General features: G+C 40.5%; 1 protein-coding gene across 1 annotated transcript in view; it reads left to right on the top strand.

Moving 5' to 3' along the window:
• Positions 1 to 24,288, top strand: part of ENAH (ENAH actin regulator) — a 102,572-nt gene extending 78,284 nt beyond the window's left edge. Inside the window, exons 5-15 of the mRNA XM_086631762.1 lie at positions 1,176 to 1,495; positions 2,719 to 3,519; positions 5,360 to 5,667; positions 5,933 to 6,075; positions 6,492 to 6,546; positions 6,874 to 6,922; positions 10,469 to 10,535; positions 14,623 to 14,685; positions 18,996 to 19,074; positions 22,213 to 22,270; positions 23,349 to 24,288. Of these exons, the coding sequence (XP_086487888.1) occupies positions 1,176 to 1,495; positions 2,719 to 3,519; positions 5,360 to 5,667; positions 5,933 to 6,075; positions 6,492 to 6,546; positions 6,874 to 6,922; positions 10,469 to 10,535; positions 14,623 to 14,685; positions 18,996 to 19,074; positions 22,213 to 22,270; positions 23,349 to 23,386 (1,981 nt within the window). The 3' untranslated portion in view covers positions 23,387 to 24,288. The remainder of the gene's footprint in view (positions 1 to 1,175; positions 1,496 to 2,718; positions 3,520 to 5,359; positions 5,668 to 5,932; positions 6,076 to 6,491; positions 6,547 to 6,873; positions 6,923 to 10,468; positions 10,536 to 14,622; positions 14,686 to 18,995; positions 19,075 to 22,212; positions 22,271 to 23,348) is intronic.
• Positions 24,289 to 24,633: the final 345 nt, after the last annotated feature.

Genomic DNA, 24,633 nt, shown 5'->3' with positions numbered 1-24,633 from the left:
TATATACAAGTTCTTCTTTTTAAATGTCATGATTTTTTGGAAATAAGAATTCAAACAGAGGATAACTCAGACAACTTTCAGTGATGCATGCTGACAGAAACATACCGGCCACAGCTTTGAGTAGGATGTGCCTCGTTCTTCTTTTAGTAGTCGGCTCCTTAAAGAGTTGAAAAAGCTTTGAAAACCAAAAAGCTGTATTTTAGCTGACTAGAAACTTGTATCTTACTTAAATGTAACTTTAAAAAAAAAAACAACTAATGAACACGTAAAGAAAATTGGGGAGGGTGGGGGGAAGGCAAAAGGGTTGTTTACAGCTTTTTCCCATTGTATTTTTGCAGGAAAGTCCTTTCTTTTAGCCAGCTTAATGGGTTTGGCAGCAAATTTTGCATGATTCTTTCTTATCCTTAGGAATTTCTTTATATTTCCTCTGCCTGGCTTTTACTTGTTTTCCTCCTCTCCACGTCTTTCCCGTCTGTGCTTTCCTTCACGAAGACTCCCATGAGCTGGAGACCCTGCCACCTCCCTTCAGGGTTTCCCTGGCTGCTGCATGCATCCTGTTTTGTTTGTTTTTTTTCTGATCATGTCCATTTTCCCCTGCCTTCAGGATGTTCTCGTTTTGATGCTAGTTTAATTATATATGCGTATAGTAGTATGCAGGTGGAGAGGGACTTGTATACGTTTTGATGCTTCTGTAAAATTTGCATAAATACTAGCTGACTAGTTTATCTGAAAAACATAATTTGTTTGGGAGTGGGTTTTTTTTGACGAATGTTTGTGTTACTGCTATTTCACTGTACTTTTATTCACTACTTTGAGTATAAAATACTATGCAAAGAACAAATGTGACTCCATATCCCAAACTGGGAAGATTGCATCAGTTAGTAAATAATCATCAGCAGCTTTCTATTCTTACCTCTTGAAAGCTGTCTCCATGAATGTTGAATTGATTAAGAGGAAATCGAGTATATGATCCTTTTTACTGTAAGCATCATACAACTATTATCCAGCTCAGAAAAATATCGTGGAATTAAGATTGATGTAGGTACAAATGCTGTGCTTTTATTCTTGCTGGTGCAAAGATTGTTGATTAGTTTATCTCTTGTCCTCTAACAGTTGCTTGATATTTTTGGGTTTTGCTTTGCAGCTTAGTCTTTTTCCTTTTTTCATGATTGTAGACAGTTGCAAGAGCAACAGAGGCAGAAGGAGCTGGAACGGGAGAGGCTGGATCGTGAACGGATGGAACGGGAGAGGCTGGAGAGAGAGAGGCTAGAAAGGGAAAGACTTGAAAGAGAGCGCCTAGAACAGGAGCAACTGGAGAGAGAACGGCAAGAAAGGGAACGGCAAGAACGCCTAGAAAGGGAGAGACAAGAGAAGGAGAGGCAGGATCGAGAAAGACTTGAACGACTTGAACGAGAAAGGCAAGAAAGAGAACGGCAAGAACAGTTGGAAAGGGAACAATTGGAATGGGAAAGAGAGAGAAGAATTTCAAATGCTGGTAAGAATTTCAAAACTGAGTGTATTCAAGTACCAAACTACTCTTTATGTGCTTAGATGATGGAGTGGGGAGAGAAGCAACAAAGGGCAGTGAGTACAGCTGTACACCAACAGTCAGTATTTCAGGCTTCTGTTTACTGGAATTGCTTCCATTTTTATGGCAAGAAGTCCGAGATCTTTGACTTTCCTGTCATAATTTGCCATTAACTCTGAAATAAATTTTTTTGCACTATTTGCTCACTCCGTTGCTGTACTGTGTGATTGCTTGAAGAACTTGAATCGTATTGGGCACCTCCAGTATTGATTAACATTTGATGAGTTGAAATTTCTAAATGCCTGATCATTGTTTGCTCTGTTAAACAAGTTGTATTCTCATTACATAATTTGGAAAAAAAAAAAAACCAACCAAACCTCAAACATACCAGGTTGAGTATGTTAATGTAGAAGGTACGCACCTACATAAAGCAAAGTAATAGTGCGAGAAATGCCTTTCAGTGTGAAGCCTTGCTTAATTTATCTTTGCAGTGAAAAGTATTATATGCATTTGTAGATAAGGTAATGCACTGCCCATGGAAATGTATCCAGTGATAACTGAAAGCTTTCTCGTTTTGGTAATATAATGGAACATTAGTCAAGCACCTAGGTGTTCTTTAGTAACAAACTCAATTTACATAAGAAGTCATCTTATGGTAAAATTCAAGGTATACTATGTAAGAGCTAGTCACTTTAGAGCAGAGAGGATTTTATTGGTAGGGTTTTTTTCCCAGTAGTTTCAAGTTTGTGGTGGAGCTTTTTCTGGGGAAGAGAAAGATGATACTTGCTGCCTATGGCATGATTTTGTTAGTGGAGCTGTAACAAATGTTAAGATCACTACACTTGCTTGCAATTTGCAACCAAAGAAGAAGATAAAAGCTGACGAAAGACTGATTAATCAACCCTGTATCTAATCCATCTCACAGATGGGATTTGAGGAAACTTACTCTAGAACATACTTGTAAATTCGAATGTTGGCACAAAAACAGTTGGTAAAATTTAAAAGCAGCTGTTGATAATATGTAAAACTTTCCTAACAGTGTTTTCACTTGTGCCTAATCCTCTGGTACTAACTGTAGTCTACGTTTATACATTTTGTTTGAATGCTGGTTTTGTTGCTTCATTAGCTCCCTTTTTCTCTTTCTCCTTTTTTTATCCTGCCTTTGCTGCTGCTTTCCATCTTCTGTCCAGCTCCATCTTTCGACAACTCCCCGTATAGCACTCCACTTCCTGAATACTCCGGTTGCCAGCCTCCTTCAGCACCTCCTCCATCATATGCAAAAGCAGTCTCAGCACCAATGTCAGAGGCCACACCGGAGTACGCTGTAGTGACTTCTGCACCACCGACTTCCACTCCCCCCACACCGCCTCTAAGGCACTCTGCGTCACGTTTTGCTACATCTTTAGGCTCAGCTTTCCACCCCGTTCTCCCCCATTATGCTACGGTTCCTCGTCCGCTGAACAAAAGTTCTCGGCCCCCTTCTCCTGTCAATGCCCCGGCGACTTTGCCTCCAAACACAAAGCCTGTTGCCTGGTCCGCGCCCAGTTTTGCCCCTCTTCCCCCGTCTCCTCCAGTAATGATAAGCAGTCCACCAGCCAAAGCTACTGGTCCGAGACCCGTCCTTCCAGTGTCGGCTTCTAATGCGGTGACCCAAATGTCCACGTCTCCCACAGCTCCTAACGGGCTTCCTGAAAACCTGGCGTACCCGGTTCCTTCACCTTCTACCTCAGGTCCAACTCCGCCTCCGCCACCTCCTCCCCCCCCACTGCCTTCCTTTCCGCCTCTGTCACTGTCTGGACCTCAAGCTTCTCCTTCTCCCAACTCCCCGAATGCCTCGACTCCCTCATCCAAGCCTAGTGTTCTCCCTTCTCCCTCTGCAGCTACCCCTGCCTCTGTTGAGAACTCTCTAAACTCTGTGCTGGGAGACTCCTCTGCTTCTGAGCCAGTCTTGCAGGCAGCCTCTCAGCCGGTTGAACCTACGACCCAGCAGGGTAAGGCTTTCTGTTATTGCTACTAATGCACTAATCAGGAATGCAGTCGAAAGCAATTGGTATCGAAGCCCCTAACTGCCCCAAAGAATTAATACAATGCTTCCGAAGTTGCAGTGATCTTAATACCACAACGAAACACCATTTGGAAAACTGGGGTAAGGGAAACGTTCGAGCTCCGTGGAGAAGAACTGGCATTCTCTGGCCTGTCATAAGTAAAATTCTGATTTCTTAAGCTCTCACCTGTCAAGGACAGAGCTTGTTGAATACTTGGTAAATCTTGCACTGTTAGTTTATTTGGAACATGGTGTTAATAGGCAGCATTGTTTGTTTCCTAGTGGCAGCCAACATGGAAGAATGTATGTGCGACTTTGGATATGTGAATGACCTTAAGCAAGGAATAATCTGAACAACTTTAGTACTCTATGTAGCTTCAAATTTAGATAGTAGTATGTAACACCTACAGCGTTTCTTTCTGTACAGTGGTTGGATTTTGATATACATCTGTATGCGTGCATATATATATATATATATATAAAAAATTACAGGTCTTCCTGTGATATTCTACCAGTGTAACTAAAAAGACTTTGAAAAAAAAAAAGTGTGGTTAAGCAGGTGGCAGTCCTAATGGACATTCTACCAATATGATAGAAATGTGTTTTACATGGATGTAAATGTCTTTGATAGCCTGAATCCTGCTTTTTTATTGATTTAATAGATTTAGGTCTTTGTACGTAAGTCTGCAGTAGCTCAGCTGAAGGCGTGGGCAGAGGGGCTCGGGGGGATGAGCAGGCTGAGGCTTCGTCACACGCAAGCCATGCAGAGTAGACATGTTTATACCTTCTTGTCTTGAATGAAGGTGTGAGGTTCTCTGGGATGGAGTAGAAATAGGGTGAGAGGCCTCAACTTGTAGTATAGAATAAAAGTGTGCACTTGGATCATGAGCGACACCAAGAGTTTAAAAGACTTAAGTTTACACAGTGGTTAACAGAGTAGGAAACCATTTCACAATGTGTGAAATTCCTGGCTGCAGAGGTTGCTTAAGGTGGTTGAGCAACACTCTTAACTTATGGCAGTTGGGGGAGGATGGGGAAGGAGATGTCTGGGGCTGTTCTCTTAGTCACAGTTTTTTAAACTGTTCCTATAATAACAACACAAAGATCATCAGAATATTCTTTCTTCAAAACACGGTTTGTATTGCATATCAATGCAAATTTAAAGCATTAAAGGCATCATAGATAAAAAAATAGAAGAGCTTGTTTCCATCAGCTTAAAATATGTCAGTCTTCTAACTCACTAATTAGTGTCTGTATTAAATTATTACAGTTGATTCCTGGAATGTATTTTAGCGGAAAGATTTTTATACAGCTTAGAAATTAGCGTTGGAACTCAAACAGTTCAAGGGTTCAGATGCTTGAGTGGTGTATTAAACGCTCATTAGTACAATTAAAAGTCACTGTGTTTAGCACCGTTTGAACACACAGCATTGTTCCTATGCTCGTGTAGGAATGCTCGTGCCTCACTTGACTCTTTATAAAAGCTTTGCCTGTTTCCTGGTATCAGATTCTTCTTGGTTGCAGCACAGAACCTGACTGGAGGGGTTTTGTATGTAAATGTCTCTGAAACTGTCTGATCTCTCATAGCTACTACGTAATGTTCTTAGTGCATTTAATAGGAATGTTTCTCCCCTGCTGAAACGTGCAGTGTTTTCTTGCCTATAAAAAGGACCTTTATCAGTATTAATGTCTCATGCACTGAGCAAAAGAACCAGTATTTCAGTGCAAATAAGATCTTTCTTTTCTAAATCCTTAATATAGTCTATTTGTTTTCTCTTTGACACTAGGTGTTGTCCAAGGACCACCTGCACCTCCTCCCCCACCCCCCCTACCCCCTGGCCCAGCTCAGTCTTCAGTAGCAGCCCCACCTCCTCCTGGCCCACCACCACCGCCTCCACTTCCACCTTCAGGGCCTCCACCGCCGCCGCCACCACCTCCTCCACTTCCTAGCCAAGTTCCTCCCGTTCCTCTTCCACCTCCTGCTCCTCCACTCCCCACCTCTGGATTTTCAGTGGGATTCGTGTCTGAAGAAAATCGCCCTTTAACTGGACTAGCAGCTGCACTTGCTGGAGCCAAACTTAGGAAAGTCTCACGGGTAAATACTGCTCTTGTTTCTTTTTCTGATTCCTGTCTCTAAATCCTGTCTCTCCCTTTGCTGGTTGTATTTTTTGTTCAAAATCAATAGCAATATCAAGACTTTTGGGGTAGGCTTAATTCATTATTAAAGCATTACAGGATGTACTAACAGCCCATCGCATTCTTTATACAGTAGTTTGTTTGTCATATGGGAACTTTGCTTCTTTCATTAAGTCAGCTATCGTTTTATTTGCACATCTGCTGTTATTTCGTGTATTATGAAGGGTGAAGACTCCTCCAGTTCAAGTGGAGGAGGAGGAGGAGGCGGCTCTGCTTCATCTAAAACAGACAGTAGCCGTGGAAATGGACCACTTCCCTTGGGAGGCAGTGGGTTGATGGAAGAAATGAGTGCCCTGCTGGCCAGGAGGTAAGGAGCTGTTTCTGCTGTGCTCCAGACACTCCAGTCATCATAGAGGTAGGATTTTGGGTGCCTGTTTGCAGCTGGCTAAGGATCAAATAAACTTTGGCTTGCTTATGTGGTTGTTTTGTGAAGTTAATAATGTTTTATGAATAGCCATTTCTGCTTGAGTGTAATCAAGTACTTTTCTTCTGTGTAAGACTGTGCAGCTGTACGGGAGGGAATGCAGACTTCAAGAGGAGATAGGATTGCACAGTCACTTCAGCAGGAGGGCTTTTGTCCTTGGAAGTACTTTGAAAGTACTTTTTTAAACACTGATTTTCAATTATCTCACTATCAACCTGTATATGCCTTTAATTACACTAAACAACATTTTTCCATCTTAAAGCCGTGATGATCTTGGTAACCTTTGTCTCTGCTTATAGGAGAAGAATTGCTGAAAAGGGATCAACAGAACCAGAGCAGAAAGAAGATAAAACTGTGAGTTCAGAAATTTTATCTACTTCACATTATTCAATGCTAGATTATGAGACAAATTTGGACGGTGTACTTGAGAGATTATTTTTACTTTTACCATATATATATATGTGTATATTTACATACACACACACATAACCACTGTTTTGTGAAGTGCATAGTGCTTGCATGTTTTCTACACACAATTGAGCAGAACCATTTAAATCTATATAAAATGTGAAATAAATATTTAAACAGTTGAGATTGATCTATTGGATTCATGAGTCAAAGGTGTTTTTTTTTCCTCTTTCTCCTCTTTCCCTTTCTCCCTCTCTCCTCCCTTTTAATCAGGAAGAATCAGAGTCATCAACTTCTAAGGTTTCTTCAACAAGCACACCTGGTAAGTAGTACAGGTTTGTGAACTTTGCGACTCTGCAATGCTAAAACCTAATGACGAATCTTAGTCAGCAGTGCTGAATTTTGGGGCCTGCCTCTTTCTTATCTGATGATTACAGCCTGGCATTTTGCTATACAATGGGTCCTAGTTCAAAAGTGTTTCAGGAGATGACAGATGAAAAGAACATCCACTGGAACACTGCGCTTGGTGTAGGGTCTTCCGGTGTCGAACTTAGGAGGCAGATGCGCAGAAAGCAGTTGGTAGTGAACATGAAAGCAAATTGTCTCAGTCATTGCAGGACACAAGTTGGGACAGTAGTTTGTTTCCTTCAAGGCAGACGTACAAGACTATTGGGAGTCAGACAGAAACAGTTGCTGCTTGCAGGTACTTTAGTAGATTCCCTCACATGCAAGTCTCCTTTTTAAATCAATAGAAGTACATGGAATAGAAATTCTTAAACCATGATTCCTCTGCTGAACTATTGGAACTGTGTAGCCAACACTTCTGCTGCAGTCAGTACGGAAAGCTTACATCTCGCCAATTCTGTAGTTGGGCAAGAGGTATTGTCAGCATGCATATGTGTGCATACTGTAAATGCTTGTGTTAAAAGAACTCAAGTGACACTCAAGACTTTCTTTTCCTGCCCTTTAGTAGTACCTTCTTGTACCCTTAGCTTTCCTGGCTACCTCCCCCTACATGCATACAAAAAGAGGAGGATATACCATATAACCTGCAGTTTGTCATCCCAAAAGGTACTGGAAGCAGAAGGAAAAGGACTGTGTAATGAATATACCAGTCTTCAATATGTTCTAGCTTTCTCTGTTGATTGCTTGCCCATGCGTATACTTCTTCACTGGATGATTCAGCCACTTGATGGTGTGCATGCCTTAATACTGAAAACCACTGCTGTAGAGTGAACAAAACCCAGATGGCTGCTGGCTGTGGGGAAAAAAAGGAGAGCTAGGAGCTAAGTGTGTCCCAATGGAAATAACTCGAAAACTGTTCGTATTGAGGTACAGCTGGTAGTCTAAAGAAGTTAAACTACAAGGCAATAAATCCTTTTTTTTTTTTCCTTGTCTACCCTTAGCTTAGGGGTTTGCTTCTTTCTGTTAAACACAGAGATGATATTAGCCTTGTAGAAATGACTGCTTTTGGAACACTTTTTCTAATAATACAGGCCCAAAAAAGAGAAATGAAAAACAGTGAAAGTGAAGTGATTCCTTTAATTGGTTGCCATGATAAGAAGTCTCATCAAACTTTTTAAAAATGTCAAATGCTTCCAGAGGTTGGACTGTTTACTTCCAATGGGGAGACTTCACTTCTTCCTGATGCTCTGGTAACACTCTGCCTCCTCATTGGAACATGTCTTTAAAATGTTTAAGAGGAATGCTTGGCATATCGAGCAGAGGCCAAGTCAAAAAGCTGTGTAATTATGTCGAACTACCATTAATAATATAACTGGAATTGTTATACACAGGCTTGCTAGCATTTACCTCTTTGGCGTTGCACTTACCCTTCCTATGTGCTGTTGCAGCGAACTATCAGAGTTCCATATTCTTTGTCAGGAAGAGTACAGTGTTGAAAGGGGAGACGTTTCTCTGTCTTGAGCTTGCATCTCCTTGCATTTGTTCTGATAGATTGCAACTCTGTTAAGGGGCTGTGCGCTCTCTCTCTCTCCACCACCCCCCCCAGCCCCCCCCCCCCCCCCCCCGCCCCGTTGCTTGCAGGGAGAGTTACACCACGATTACTTTCCACATCCTATGATTACACATATTAGTCCTTCTCTCTATATGATATATTCCTTCAAGTGGAAGAAACAGAGTCACATAAACCTAAGTAAAACGTAAGTTAAACCGTGTTAGGTAATAATATAAACAAAACCAGCTCAAAACCATGGCATAGACAACAGATGGATGACCCTTGGATAACGTTGCTGTTTCAGCTAGATAAGCGTAATTATGTGGTCCTTAAGCAAGCTGCAGCCATAGCAGAAGTTTCTTGAGTTTGCAAGATACAGCTAGAATCCTGGTAAAATAACTCCTATGGCAGGACAAGTCCTAAAGCCTGGAATGTCAAATGAAGCTTTAGGCTTATTGCTAGCACAGGCAACCTGTAGTTGGCTAGGTCATAGGCTATGCTAGCAGACTTCTGCAGTTTAGATGTTCTTCTCACTGTCTAGCTGCATCCCAGAGAAGTTCCTGGTCAATATGAGACACTGAAAGGGCGTTTCTGCCTCTCAGCTTGCCCAGCGGAGCTGAGCAATACAAAAGAAAAGGAACAAAACAGGCAAACCCCAAGTCTGAAATAAAGACTGGTGAGATCAGTGGCACATTAAAGTCTTGAGTAAGTAGTGATAGTAAGCAAGTAATAACAAGTCACACTATAGAAAGATTGTTTTAAGTTGTGCAGATAGTAAGGAATGAAAACCTGATCTGTAAGGAATGAAGCATTTGTGGTGACAGATATGTCTTGAGGAAAGGCCTAGATGAGACCACTATAGGGAAAAAAAATAAAATCTCATTCACCGTGCAAGAACACAAAAGAAGCAGTCCTTAACTGGACTGCTTGCCCTGTTTCGGATGTGATTTCTGTCTGTCTGCTGTTGCCAAACAAAGCTGCATGATAAAGCTCGCTTTCATGTGTGACTCCAGATCACTGTAATAACCTCAGGATAGCGAGTCAGAGTTGATTGGAGAGGATTCTAAGCAGAACTGAAAGCAGGCTCCATGATGGAAAGTGAAGCACGAGCATGTATGAAGATTGGCTGGGCCTTTGAAACTTGACTACAGATTAGACTCATGCCTATAGACCAGGCCCAAAAGTCCTCTTCTGCAGTGTATAATAGAGTGCTTGCCCATGGAGTATCAGCTGCCCAGACAGGAGAAGAGATGCAGAGTAAAACTTTGTCTAGTATCACAGGTGGTAAGTAAACAACAATCTCTGCTGGATCCCAGGGCAATATACCTTTCGTTTTGAGTCTGTTCTTTTGAAAGGGGGAAATGATATATTGCAACTTCGGAAGTATCTTTTTGGGGACAAGGCTTTGGAAAATAAAATCCTCATTGCTGAAAGGGTATTCTAGTTGTGTGAGGCTGTATCATCCCTGCTGTTGCTTCATGGAAATTGACACCAAATTAATTTTTATATAATTCATTAACAGCTCAGGAAAACTCCTTTAGCTTAAAACCATCTTCCCTCAGTATTTGAAGCTGACTATTTGGTTATGGTTCTGGAATTCTATGTTTCACAACTAACGCAATCAGATAAAATATAGGCAGACCTTGTCCCAGTTGGATTGAGTCAAATGACATTTACAATGTCTAGAACAAAAGCGAGACTTTAAGATGCTATCACAACATATATGGTAGTATGACTAAAAGTAAAACGAACGCAACAGGAGGTAGCTTAGTATGAAAGAACTAGTGCAATGTAGTAACAAAAAAACCCAACAATGACTGACTTCAGTTGCCAAGTACTTGAAGTTTCCTCATGTAAATTACACAACTAATAGAAAAAGACAGTTTTTAATCTTTTCACTATGTTTTCCAGAGCTAACAAGAAAGCCTTGGGAAAGAACAAATACAGTGAATGGAAGCAAGTCACCTGTAATCTCCAGGTACTCCCTTTTGTACCAGCTATCTCTTCTTTGTTTGCTGTTGTTGCTCATGCTGCTAAAGATACCGGACTAAAATAGCAAAAATCACCTTAGTAGTATTAAAAGCGAAATGTGTGGGTTTAAAATTGCTGCTGTGAAACTGCTTTTGACAGTTTTAATTAGGAATGAAGAGTTGCTTTCAGAGAATGCTAGTAAGTTAAATTTTTGACAGTAAACTCAAAACTAAAGCCCAAAAAGATTCCTTAACAATTGCTGATGTATAGCTTCAATTATGAAGGTGTATATTTGCCTACAACAATGTTTAATTCTTTTAAAGTCTGGAATTTCCTGTGAGGGAAAACTCGATTCAGTGCTGTGATTCATATATTCAGTAGTAAATCTAGTGAACAGGTTTTCTCATTTCTATTTCTGTGCTAGACATAGGATGGTTATCTAGGTATTTTAAGCCATCTTGGTAAGATTTGATTCTGTGGCAATTTTCAGTAGCTGTCTCGTATCAATCCAAGGAAATGCATCCTAAAGGAGCGTAGAAATATTATACATCCTTCAGTGTGTTAACCAATCTTTGGTAACTTGTCAGCTGAAACTTTGGTAGGCAGTGGGGTGATTTGGTAGGCATTTCAGTAATGCAAAAGAGTGAAATGGCTGCTTTAGCAATTTTTTTGTTTTTATTTTCTGAGATATATTTAATTGCCATTTACATTAAGCAGAAGGCTTGTGGTTCATTTTAGAATTCCTGTATGTTCTGACTTGTGATAATCTGACAAAGTTACCTGAATTTCTTCAGAGAAAACAAAAGAACATGTTAGATTTGAGTGCTGTGTTTGAAATGACTTGAATTCTCCTTAGAATTCTGGCCCGTTGGAAGCAGCTATGCAAGATTTGGTGATTAGAGAAGAAAAACCAATTATTTTCTGAGTGGCATTACTTGTGGTTGAGGTTGCCATTGAGGTCTTCAGTTCTAAAACAGTACTAAACACTCTCAGCCTATATCAGTATCCTGTCTGTCTTTCAGAAATAACCAAGTCCAGGAGGTGAAAATATCTGCAGCCTTGATTCTGGTTGCGTGCTTTGGTTTTTGTTAAAAAGCAGATGACATTGGTGGTGATGTCCTCTCTGCTATATTGTCAGTGTAATAGAATACTACTTTACCTTTAGCCTTGACTTCCACCTGCCTTCTTCCTCGTCACTCCCTAGTAGGTCCTACCTCCTTTAACCGAGATATCTTGTTTTCAAGCAGATCAAGGCATCAGTACATGGTATTGAGGGGGAACTTGTCACAGAAATAATTCATGTAAAGAATCCTAAAGACCATTTTCGATTTCATCTTGTTTAAAACAGTTGCTGACCTGTCCCTTTGACTATAGATACTCTATTGATAAGCAATTCATAGAATCATAGAATGGCATAGGCTGGAAGGGACCTTAGAGATCATCTAATCCAACCTCCCTGTCATGGGCAGGGACGCCTCTCAACTAGATCAGGCTACTCAAGGCTCTGTCCGACTTAGCCTTGAACACCTCCAGGGAGGGGGCATCCACAACTTCTCTGGGCAATTTATTCCAAAGTCTTACCACCCTTGAACTGAAGAATTTCTTCCTAAGATCTAATCTAAATCTGTTCTCCTTCAACTTAAACCCATTTCCCCTTGTCCTATCAGTGGACACTCTTGTAAAAAGTCCCTCCCAGCCTTCCTGTAGGTTCCCTTCAGGTATTGGAAGGCAGCTATTAGGTCCCCTCGAAGTCTTCTCTTTTCCAGGCTGAACAATCCCAGCTCCCGCAACCTGTCCTCGTAGCAGAGGTGCTCCAGCCCCTGGATCATCTTTGTGGCCCTCCTCTGAACACCCTGCAACAGATCTATGTCTCTCTTATGGTGAGGACACCAGAACTGGACGCAGTATTCGAGGTGGGGTCTCACAAGAGCAGAGTAAAGGGGGAGAATCACCTCTCTTGACCTGCTGACCACGCTTCTCTTGATACATCCCAGGATGCGGTTGGCCTTCTGGGCCGCATGAGCCCACTACCGACTCATGTTGAGCTTCTTATCTATAAACACCCCCAAATCCTTCTCTTCAGGGCTACTCTCAACCCACTCAATGCCCAGTTTGTATTTGTGCCTAGGATTGGCCCGACCCAGGTGAAGGACCTTGCATTTTGACTTGTTGAAGCTCATGCAGTTTGCACTGGCCCATTTCTCAAGCCTATCAAGGTCCCTCTGTATGGCATGTCTTCCCTCAAGTGAGTCCACGGCACCACACAGCTTGGTGTCATCGGCAAACTTACTGAGGGTGCACTCAGTGCCATCATCCGTGTCGCTGACAAAGATGTTGAACAGCACTGGACCCAGAACAGACCCCTGAGGGACACCACTTGACACTGGTCTCCATGTAGACATTGCGCCATTGACCACAACTCTTTGAGTGCGACCATCCAGCCAGTTCTTTATCCACCGAGTGGTCCATCTGTCAAATCCGTGTCTCTCCATTTTAGAGACAAGGATGTCCTGTGGGACAGTGTCAAACGCCTTGCACAAGTCCAGGAAAATGACATCTGTTGCTTTACCCACATCAACCAGAGCTGTAGCTTTGTCGTAGAAGGCCACTAAATTAGTCAGGTACGACTTGCCCCTAGTGAAGCCATGTTGGCTGTCACCAACCACTTGGTTATTTTTGATGTGCCTTAGTACAGCTACCAGGAGGATCTGTTCCATGATTTTACCTGGCACAGAGGTAAGGCTGACTGGTCTGTAGTTTCCCGGGTTGTCCTTGGTCCCTTTCTTAAAGATGGAGGTTATGTTTGCCCTTTTCCAATCTGTAGTAACCTCACCAGACTGCCAGGACCTCTCCAATATGATGGCTAGTGGCCTAGCAACTTCAGCTGCCAGTTCCTTCAGGACCTGTGGATATATCTCATCAGGTCCCATGGATTTGTGCACCTTCAGGTTCTCTAGGTGTTCCCGGACCTGATCTGCTCCTACCCTGGGTGGTTCTTCACTCTCCCAGACTCTCTCCCAGTTGAAGAAAAGAAAGTGAAGGGATTAATAAATAAGGCAATTCTTCATATCAGACTCCTCTGGGCAGTGTGTGATGTCTTTAAGTCTTCATTCTATCTGTCCTTACAGCTGTAGCTTCTTATAAACTGTTTTATGCATCTTGTTCCATTTATCTTCTTTCAACTGATGAAATTCAGAGGTTACCGAGGTCCATTTTTAAAAATTTTTTCTTCCTAGAGGAGTCTTGAGACTTCTCTTGAGACTTATTGAGAACATCTCTCCAGCAAGCTTTTGTCTTCAGTCATCCAATAGAAAATGTTGATAGAATTCAGCCTGAGGAGAGCCTTAGTGGGTGTATACTCTAAAAGTACTTCCAGAATAAGAATTCTGTGTTTATTGAATGTCAGTATTATTTTTCAGTGCTCTCATAACCTGCTGGAAGGTGCCATAGCATATATTTTATGACTGCTGGTACAGTGTTCTAGTCAGTGTTGACGGTTTGTCCTGCCAGGATGAATAATGTTTCATTTACCAAGAAAGAAATTATATTAGTAGAATTCTCTCTTGAATATCCTTGCATTTTTCTTAATTCTCTATAGTTGCCAAGTCTATCTCAACAAGCAGCTTGTTAAAGTAACTTTCTTTGAGTGAGTTAGTCAAAGGGTGCTGCTGTTTGAAACACTAATGCCGTGTTTGCCAGGAGGGGATATCTTTTGCCTGATAAGGCTCTGCTTCTGACCTCTACAGAGAGGATGTGAGTCATTTAGGAGAATTAAACAAAGCATACCTAAGAAACTGGCAAGTAAGCAAAGTTTTCTCTTCAGAGCTTCCAAACAGGTAGACAATGAAGGAGTTGTTATTCAGAAGGAACATTCTATTTTAAAATAACTAGTGTCCCGTTTAAAATCAGGCTTTTTTTTTTTTTTGTAACAGACTTTGAAAAGACTTAAGCTCTGTGCTTTTAGTATTTCCTGAAACATTCAAATAGAATTCTTGGAATACAACTAGTGAAACTCCGTGGTATTTAAGGTGCTAAAACTGAACAAAATTAAGACTTACTATAGCTTGTTAAGGTAGTGTTTCTCCCCTTCGTAGACGGGAATCTCCGTGGAAAAATCTGCTTGCTTCTGAAAACAGGTTCTATGATTCATTAAACAGGTATCATCCTGTTGGGATTTGAGGCTTTGTAATAACCATTTTGACCAGTTCAGGGTTGGACTTTTTCTACATGGATTGGTAATCACCACATGCACCATTAGTTTCCTCTTCACGTTTTGTTTGTCCAGTTGAGTCCATTTTTGGACCGGTTAAAAGCAGCCGGTGTCAAAGACAAATTGAGATGGCTAAAGAACCAGCTATGAATTCATATTAAGTACTGGTTTTCTTGCTATCACCACCCGCAAAGGTAGAAATTCCTGTTGGATATGCCAGGATTTAGTGAACCATTTGCAGTGTTTTGGGAAGCAGATTTTCAAAAATGTAAGGTAAGATAAACAGGAACAGCAGTTAATTTTCCAGGTGAGATTTCACATCTGCTTTTTGCAAATAAAGTAAAGATAACAAATAGATTTGCCTGACTTAAACATTGGAAAGGGGAAGAAAAGAAAAAAAAAAAAAGACTTGTTAAATTAGTATTAGTGTTTCTGTTGGGAACATTCACAAGTTAGAATTAACATCATGTGTATTTTAAGCTGTAGATCTCAGTTTCACGCTCTGCAGTGGCAGTCCTAAAATACTGACATTGAAAGCCTACAGGTTTTAAGAGCTTTCCACAGGTAAACGTGTTACAGACCCCCTCAGAATTACTGAGTCAAATTCCAACTTTGTTTTCCATGAAGGCACTCATTGTGGTGACTACTTAATCTTTTGTATGAAAAGTTCCCCCTTTAGCTACTTATCTTGGGTGGTGTATTCTGCATGTTGGCATGAATAAAATCTTTATCTTGCATGCTTGATTTAAGGTGTTATAGGGACTATCAAGCTTGCCTCACTGTCCTGTTAGGCAATGCTATGAAAAACCACATGGGAGAGCTCTTCAGCTGTCTTAGGATCGAATGGTTGGGATGTTTTATTCACTAAATTTCAGTAGTTAATAATTTTTCTTAATGACAACTGCATTCACCATTAACCTTTCTTATGAGCAAATTGAAGAAGGAAAAACAGGGTAATTTTGGGGGAAGACAGCTAGATTTGCCTGAGACTAGAAATTACCTAGTTTACGAATTATGATCTGTCATATTTCAATGAAGAAAGTCTTGCATTTCAGAAAGCAGAAATGGAATATGTTCTTAAGACTAAGTGGTAGAGTTTTTAAAGAGGCTTTCCTATTGAGATTTTTGACGGATAGCAGGAGTATGTAGTGTATGACGGATAGAGCTGCTTTTTTATTCTAAAGATCTGAAGCAAAAGAGACATGAAGCAGTCTGGCTGTGGAGAGCTCTTCTTTAAAGTCATCTTATTAAAATATTAAAGTCAAGTAATTTTATTAAAATATTAAAGTATATTGGTACTTGGGTTCTTCCACTAAGGCAAGTAGTAGGTGCCTGTTGTCAACTAACAAGAATTGCGTTTGAGAGGACACTGATTGTTTTTTCAGTCGTGTTGTGTAAACACTGTGATGCCATAGTGTATGGGAACAAAGCAGTAGTCAATAGACATGATCAGAAACTGTATATGGAGAATCTTAAAAACTCATGAGGTTCTGGTTGAAGTAAATCATTGTTCACGGTTTGAGGTGTAAACTGCAAGTAACGCTTTATTTATTAGATACATGATGAGGCAGCAATTGCCAAAGATCTCATCTTGAGGAATGTTTTTGAGCAAGAGATTCTTTCATAATGAACTAAGCACTGTCGATATCAAAGATCCTAAACTGTGGTTTCTCTTCATAGCATTAGCGCACTGTAGATTTTCTGGTGGTTGCAGAGTGAATTCTATTTTCCAGCTTCTTCCACTATCAAGCTATTGGATATTTCATCTTCTGTCTTACTTAGTGGATTGTGTATTTCACTTTGGTGTGTTTCAAGCAATAATAATGTTAGCAATTTCTCTCTTGGAACTTACATTTAGACGCCTGTAGACTTAGGTCTAAACAGCTGTAGTCATTGAGTATTGTGATCCCAAGTGAAGAAACAAGCTGGTATAACAACACAGAATGTTCCTGTCCCTCTCTGCTTTGATGCAAAGTCCAGCAGCAAAGGGACAGTTTAATACAATCCCTTCTGACTCTGTTTTGCGTGGTTAACTGCTGGCAGTTTTTTCCTAAATGGGTGCCGCTAGGCTTGACATAACTAACTTGTCAGTGCCCAGAAATAATCATGAAGCACTGAAAAATTGTCAAAAGGTTTCTCGACACCACTGGTGGTAACTAGAGTTATTGCCTTTTGAAAAGATGAAAGGGCTCGAGAATTCTGTCACCAGAATTACTCGGTAGCTATGAACGTGTGTGAAGGTTTTCATGAATTTTTTGAATGTGCCAGTCTCTTCAACGACACAGACATGCCCTTACAGGTTTGGGGGAGGAACAATAGGCAACTCCTGTGTCCCATGTTGTTTCTTAATGTTTTTCACACTGGGAACCTGCAAGAGGTAAAAGTATCTGCGGGATAGCACAAACCTGAGGAAGTTTCTGTAGAATCAAAATGACGTTTTTGCTGTGTGTGCTCTTTTCTACTGGGAGTCGTATTTTGAGTGTTTTTCTCCAGTTAGCAAATAAGAAAATAGTCCTGTCAGGTTATAAAAGTCATCAAGACAATCCAGTATGAGCCATATTCAGCTCATACTGAACAAAGACAACGTAATCAGGCAATTTCTTCGTGAGGGAACTGCTGTCTTGTAAAGGAAGATGCATGAAAGCTGAAGGTAGTGATTTTGTAAAATCAAAACAAAAAAAACCACAAAAAACCACACACAAAAAAAACACACACAAAACCACAACAAAACCAAAAATTAACCAAGAAATTATATATATAGGTTCACTATTCTTTTTCTTCTGAGTGACAACATAGCTTTTTTTGTTAGCTAAATTAAAAATACATAAGGAAATGGAGAAACTAAAGCAATGGATAATACTGCTTGTGTCCCTCACATGTTCTGCATTATTCTGAAAAAATATTGTTTATTTGAGAGAAGATAAAGCACAGAATGGTGCCTTTCCTGCTGATTTGTCTCTTTGTTCCTGGCTGCCTTCCATCGTAGTAAGACTGCACCTTCAGGTAACAAGTCCAGAAAAATGCAGTGTTTAATGAATTCCTCCTATGTAAGAATTTTGAAGTGAGACACTGAGTTTAGACCAGACTTTTTTGTTCAGTAGTGCCACATACAAGGACAGTGAAGTAAGATCCAGTTTAGTCTACTAATACCCTGCCCTTCCTTAACATTAGCATATTGTCATAATTCTAAACATAGGGGAGACCTCTTGGCATGAACTGTCAACAATTTTATTGACAGCTTCTTTTTGGTTTAACATTTTATAGAGTGTTGGAGAGAGAAAGAGAGAGCCTTAGCCAAGATGTAAAAAGTAATTAAGAACAGCAGAACATTCCTCTTTCTTTGTCCCATCACCCATCCATCCCTATGTTAGAGAACCATTTCTGTATTCCTGCTGTTACCATCTAGGTCCTGTCCCTGCTCATAGCTGCAGGTATGCAAGGCCCTGTGGAAGCGTAGTAACTACATGGGTCTGAGTTACACCATGTATAAACAGAGGGGTTCAGAAAAGAGAAGTGAATCCGCTTCTTGTGGAATGTGTGTTAAAAATGTAAGATGATCTTGGTAAGCCAGGTTTTTGATGTCTTAAGAGTATTATGTAAGCAAACGTTGAACATGACATAGTCCAAAACACTAGAACTTCCTCTCAGGTGCTACCTTATAAATCTTGCTGCTGTTACAGTGTTTGCTTTCAATAGCTTTAGAAAGCAAGGGATGGAATAATTTAGTTTGGAATGGAGTTAGATAAGGTTGTGCAGCCATGTCCTGACAAATGTTGAACATCTACCAGGGTGATTCCACAGCATTCATACAGTTACAGCATCAACCTATAGTCATTAGCTAGTGAGAGTGTTTCTGTAAGAGGATCTCTTTTGAAACGAATAAACAGGAAGGAAAGGAAAAGTATTTGACATTTGAAGGTGTTCAGCTTTTCATACTTGTTATGAAAAAATCAGAAACCACTGACAGAGAAATCTGTCTGATACTTGAAAAGTTCTTGTTTTGAACTAATAACTCTTTTTCTTATGGTAGTTAATATTTCCAGTGTGTGGAAAATGTTCTTGATTGTTGCTTTCTATTCTGTGTGGTATTTTGGGTCTGCCTGATTTTCCCACCCTCCCACTCCCAATGTTGTTTTTTTCATTCTGATTCTTTACTATGTTTTCAATAGACAAATGTTTGCAAGTTTGATGGGGAAGTCCTATGTATCCTGTAATAATGAGTGGCCAGTAATTCATGGATATGTTTTTGTACTGCAGACCAAAATCTACACCAACGGGGCAACCCAGTGCCAATGGAGTACAGTCAGAAGGTCTAGATTATGACAGATTGAAGCAGGTATGTATACAATACTTTGAATACAAAACTTGGGTATAAGGACTTGTAGCTGTCCAATACCAGTTTTTAACTGTTTTGTTAACTAGTTCCAAACTTAAATAATGATTTAGTGGTCATTAGTCATTGTTTTTCCCCAGGCATGTTTCAGTATTCTTAGGAGCTGTAACTGTAGGATGGCAGCATAAAAAAAAAACATTAAAAACATAACCCCTTTACTTTCTCACAGATACTTGCTCCTGCTTTTGCGTTAGACAGTGCACACAAGATGGTGTTGATACTAAGGATGGAACTGGGAAACTGGCTTGCCTGGAATAACTTTCCTTGTCTTCTCCCTGCCCAAACAAACAAGCAAGCAAACAAACGAAAAAGCTCTTAGAGCTGTTCTAGCAGAACAAGTTTCACCATGTTTTAATATCAAAAGTGAGCACCCATGGTCCTGAGTTTGGTGGTGAAGGAGCATCCAGTGGTACCACCCTTTCTGTAGCTATCCTGGCTAAGAGCAGAGGAGAGCCTTGTGGGAAGGTGGTGGCAGCTGTGTGCTGTTAGATGAGGAAAAGACATTATGGGATGCTTTGGAAATTGTTTGGTAACAGTTACCTGTAGGTGACAGGCCTTTGTCAAGTACACCTGCCAAACAGACAAACCTGTGCAACCAGAGGCTCGGCAAGGGATCTCTTGTGACTTGTATGAAGACAGGAGCTATCAGTCAAGAGATCCATAGACTGAGCAGACATTCCATGTGCCTAAGAACAAGAGCCCCCAGAGGACCAAGTTGAGTGTAAGGTATTTGTGTTCTTCTGACTACGGAGAAATCACCTGTTGCTGAGGAGGCCCAAAGATGACCATCTTTGCTGCTGATGATAGGTGCTTTCAGTGCAGATGTCCTTCTGAGAGCAGTTGTTGCCTGAGGCATTGGGCTGATGCTAACCCAAGCAGACTTGTGTAAGGTGTTTGGAGTTGTCCATGTGCGAGAATGCTACTGTGTATTTTTGCCCTGTTGTGGTTCACGGTGCATCTCGTAATCTTTTGGGTCTTTAGGAACTGCGAGGAAGCCCGATTCCCATGGCTGCGCAGCATTTCAGCATGGTGTCTGTGGTGTAGGTAGCAGTCTTGAAGAGCGGTGGTATGGGGGTAGCCGGCGTGCTGGCAGTTTTGAGAGATGCTTGAGCAAAAGCAATAGTGTGCTTTCTCAGTGCTGATCTGAGTTATGTTTGGGGTCTTGGTACTGGTTTTTGGTGACGTTTGTCCCTTCCGAACTGGTGACAGCTCCTTTTCTTGGGGAGCATGTAGAGATGATGCTAGTTACTTTTCTGGCAGAGACTACGAGCACACAGTCTATTGTGGATGGGATCTGCTTCTTTTCCAGACAAAGCTCTGCTGAAGTTGGATCCCTGTCCTTGACAAAAGTAACAGTGATGTGCTTGCTGTTGCTGGAGGCTCTATGTCCAGGGATCTGTAGAGTGGTGGGTGGGTTCCAGACTTGGCAGGTTCAGGGGATGACTGTTTGTAGATTGTGGTGTTGGCGGCAGTGGTTTTTAGAAGGGTGCGAGTTGGGCATTTTGATCAACAGGCTTGAGTGGAGAGGGAGGTTCTAGAGCGGATTCCTGCTTGGGTCGGTTCTAGATCATAATCTAGCTCAACGTTTGGGTCTAGATCGTGATCTAGCTCAGTGTTTGGTTCTAGATCATGTTTCTGGTTTTGATGTGTTCTAAAGCATGTTCTAGCTATGTGTTTGGTTCTAGATAGGGTTCCAGCTTTGGTTGTTTCTAGAGCAGGATTGGTTCTCAGTTGGATTCTAGAATGCTGAGTGGTTCTAGATGCCTGTGTTCTAGAATCTAGGGTTTAATTTAGGGGCTTTTCCAAGAGGATTTGTGGTACACTTACTACAGCTTCCATGAAATGCTGCTGCTGCTAGCAGTCTGGCTGCTTTTAAAATTTTATTTTATTTATTATTTCTTAAAAAAAAATTTATTTCAAATTCTGTTGGGTTTTGTTTGTTTGTTTTTTTCCTGAGCTACTTTTTTTTGTTTTCTAAGGATGGGATTCCTGTCATCCCATAAAGCACAGCTCTCCCAAGTTTCCAGTATGCTGACTTTCACTGCCTCTTTTAAGATCTTTTCTCTGGAGGCAAAATCATCTCACACTCTACTGAACATGTGGCAGGCTCTTACTTGCCACTTCCCTTCCCAGATGGCCCTTCCCAGATGGCCATGCTCCTTCTCCAAGGCTTCTTGCCACTTGTCCAAGAGTCTTGTCTAAGACTTGGCAAATTGGGAGACCTTCGTCTACAGGTTTAGTATGCACTTTTATGCCAGGAATGACTTAAGGCAGGGAAGATGTGTCCATACGCATGTCTTCCACCAACAGCTCATAAAGAATTCAACAAGCCTGCAGTCCACTAGAATAATTGCATGCTCAGTTGTGAACAGTAATGCCAGCCCCAAAGCTAAAAAAGAAACAGCTGAAATCTTCTGGATGAGTTTCCTGATGACTACAGATTTGGCCAGACAGTCTCCTCTGCATAAACAGACACTACCCCCGGCTCTGCTTGTAAAAACATTGTCACCAAATCATCAGTTAACATCACTTCGACAAAAGGATGGAGAAAACAACAAGCGGGAGATGACGCTTCACTCCGTCACCTTCATACGCTCGTCTTCCACTTGGTGACTGGGAATACCTTGATCTCCCTTTTTCTTCTTTTTTTTCTTTGAATACTTCCTTGGCTTGCAGTTTTTAGCTAGCTACTCTTTTGCATTTCACATCACATTTCATCTATAGCAAAGCTTTCTTAGTTTAAAAGAACATGCCAAGTATTTTTTTTTACTTTTTTTTATTTAGCAATTACATTGGTGTAATATTCTAACTTCAATATATCCCTTCTCCTCTTGTAATTATACAGGAATCAATTTGTAGGACTCTTACAGAAGGTTTTTTCTTTATTGTACCTGTTTTAGGGATGCTTTAGGTTTTGAGATTAACTTGGAAGCTAGAGGGTGGGTTATGCATTTCAGGAGGGTTAACAGTTAATTAAAGATTGGAAGAATTTTGGATTTCTCTCTGCAGAAAATTACAAGTTGCAAAACTAATCTGTTCATGTTGCAAAACTAATCTATTACTTATGCTCTGACACCATAGGACATTTTAGATGAAATGAGGAAGGAGTTAACGAAATTAAAGGAAGAACTCATTGATGGTAAGTACCGATCTGTTTGCTGCTGCTCTTCAGTCTTAACGTAGCTACAGGTGCACAACAATGTAAATAAAATGTGTTTGCAGCCCGGGAATGATATATTGGTAGAAGTATCTTTGTTCTTAGACTGGTGGTATACTTTGATTTGTGCCAGACCAGTTCCGACAGATGTGCTTCAATGTTTTCTCTCCTGTGCGTTTTGTTTTTAATAGAATATCGACACCAAGTAGTGTCTTCTAAAAGTGGTTGGAGAGATGCCGTATTTGAGGGATTTGCAGTTATCCTTAGTATCATGTGGTGGTAGGTGGGTTATTTTTAAATAGTCCAGAGCTGCTGAGATGTGTATTTCAAAACTGGTAATATTCAGATTAGGATTGTGCTTCCAGCTTTCAATTTTCTCCTCTTTGGTCTGTAACATAAGAGTAAAAAAAAGACATCTCAAAATTTTCATTTTTATTTTCCTAAGTAGCCTTCTGTAGTTAAGGGAAATCATTGAGAAAACGTAATCTTAAAGGTCCACCAGTCAAGAAATAAATAAAACTCTGTATGACTTACTACCTTGGTGTGCATTTTTATTTGCTTTGTGAAAAGTACCAAAATAAAGTATGGAGGGGGAAAAAAAGGAGTCATATTAAACTGATACCACTGCTGGTAAATATCAGATATCATCAACTGATGTTATAAAAAGAGCTGGCTGGTTTGGGGCTATGGAGAATGCAGTGCTTTTTCCAGGGAGGACCCTGAGGCTGCTCTTAAAACAAACAGACAAAAATTAAAATAAATGAGCCCACACATGCTCTTTGATAATCTCAGTGGTAGTGATTGTCATCTGATAAGGTCATAGACTTGCTGGAGATGCAGAACTTAAAAATAAGATGTTAACAAAACTTTTCCAGAATGAAAGAGGGTACTGCCTGGTTGAGAACGGCAGTTTTCTTTTATCTTATGTAAAGATCATTCATGTTATAAGACTGTGTTGGAGCAGACTGAGCCTTCTTTAAGGGGTCAGTTGTGTATTCTGGCTTTCTGCCTTTACTTTTGTCTATTAGATTTGTTAACTTCTCTCTCTCTTTTTCTCTAGCTATCAGGCAGGAACTCAGCAAGTCGAATACCGCATAGAAAGACTAGTACTAAGCCGATGTGACTCTTTAATTTGGTATAAAACTGACTACGTTTTGTGAGCTGTTAGAAGAAACGGAGACAGACAGACACTTGGACGGAGGGAGAAACAACCTATTCTGAAAAGCTTCAGACACATCACTCTGGTGATATGCTATTCCCCTCCTAGTTTGCAGCTTTTTTCTGACCTTTACAGCAGGGTGGAAAAGACTCTTAAAGTTACTGTAATGATTATGCAGAAATTCCTACACCTATCAGACAAGATCACAGTGCTTTGAAGTCTACTCATGTCAAGATAAAATTGCACATGTTTCAGAATTTGTTGTTAAGACAAAAAACAGGGAAAAGCTTGGGAAGGCTCTTCAGAGAGGTTTTCTTTACTAATGAAGGAGTTAGCAAGTTATACTGTTGTACTTCAAATGTATCTCAGGTTTGTCTTCCTATCATATCTGATATTTCCATGAATAATTTAAAAGATCAGATGTGTAGAAGTTCAGTTCACAAAACATGGAACAATTAGAAACGCGCGCTTCTAAAGGGCAATATTTGTAAGTGAATGACCTAGACAGTGATGACATATCAAGATTTTGGAATTTTATGATAGGAAGCCTCTCTAGTTAGCCTTCATGCAATTTTATAGGAAAATAAAAAAAGCAAATACAGTCCAGACTTTAAAGATGTAGATGCCTTCCTACATTGTTACGATGCTTTACCAAATCTAAGACTTCTTCATAACGCGAATCAGCAGTCAAATGTAAATCATTAGTATGTTGTAGATTTATGGTAGATTTTGGGGCTTTTTTAGATTTATGCATGTGGACATTTTTGTAATGTAACACAACACAGCCAGCTTTTTAATTAAAAGAAAAATTGCATGTCACAGAGTAGCCTTTTCATTTGTAAGGCTTAATTTATGCCCAGAAAGATGGGGGATGAGGGAGGGGGAAGGTGACACATTTTTATTACTTTCTACACTTTTTCTTCATCTTACATGCATGTGTAATAATGAGGAAAATGTGACTTTTATCAGTAACCATGTTAATGGAACCAGGTACTTAATCCTTTTGTATCTTTTTTCAGTTTTCTATTTGAAATTCAGTAATACTTCCATAATGGTTCTGAAACTCCCATGTGAACCTAACTCATTTCTCAGTGAGAGAACAAACATGTAAGCATCTGCATTACTGAGGATGCTCCTGTGTAAGTGCGTTGTCTGTTACCTTTTTACCATGACCCTCTGCTTCACT

This window comes from Tauraco erythrolophus, chromosome 2 (assembly GCF_009769465.1).
Source record: "Tauraco erythrolophus isolate bTauEry1 chromosome 2, bTauEry1.pri, whole genome shotgun sequence".
Classification (NCBI taxonomy): domain Eukaryota; kingdom Metazoa; phylum Chordata; class Aves; order Musophagiformes; family Musophagidae; genus Tauraco; species Tauraco erythrolophus.
The sequence above is the reverse complement of the archived record's forward strand: the minus strand, read 5'-3'. Positions and strand labels throughout refer to the sequence as shown.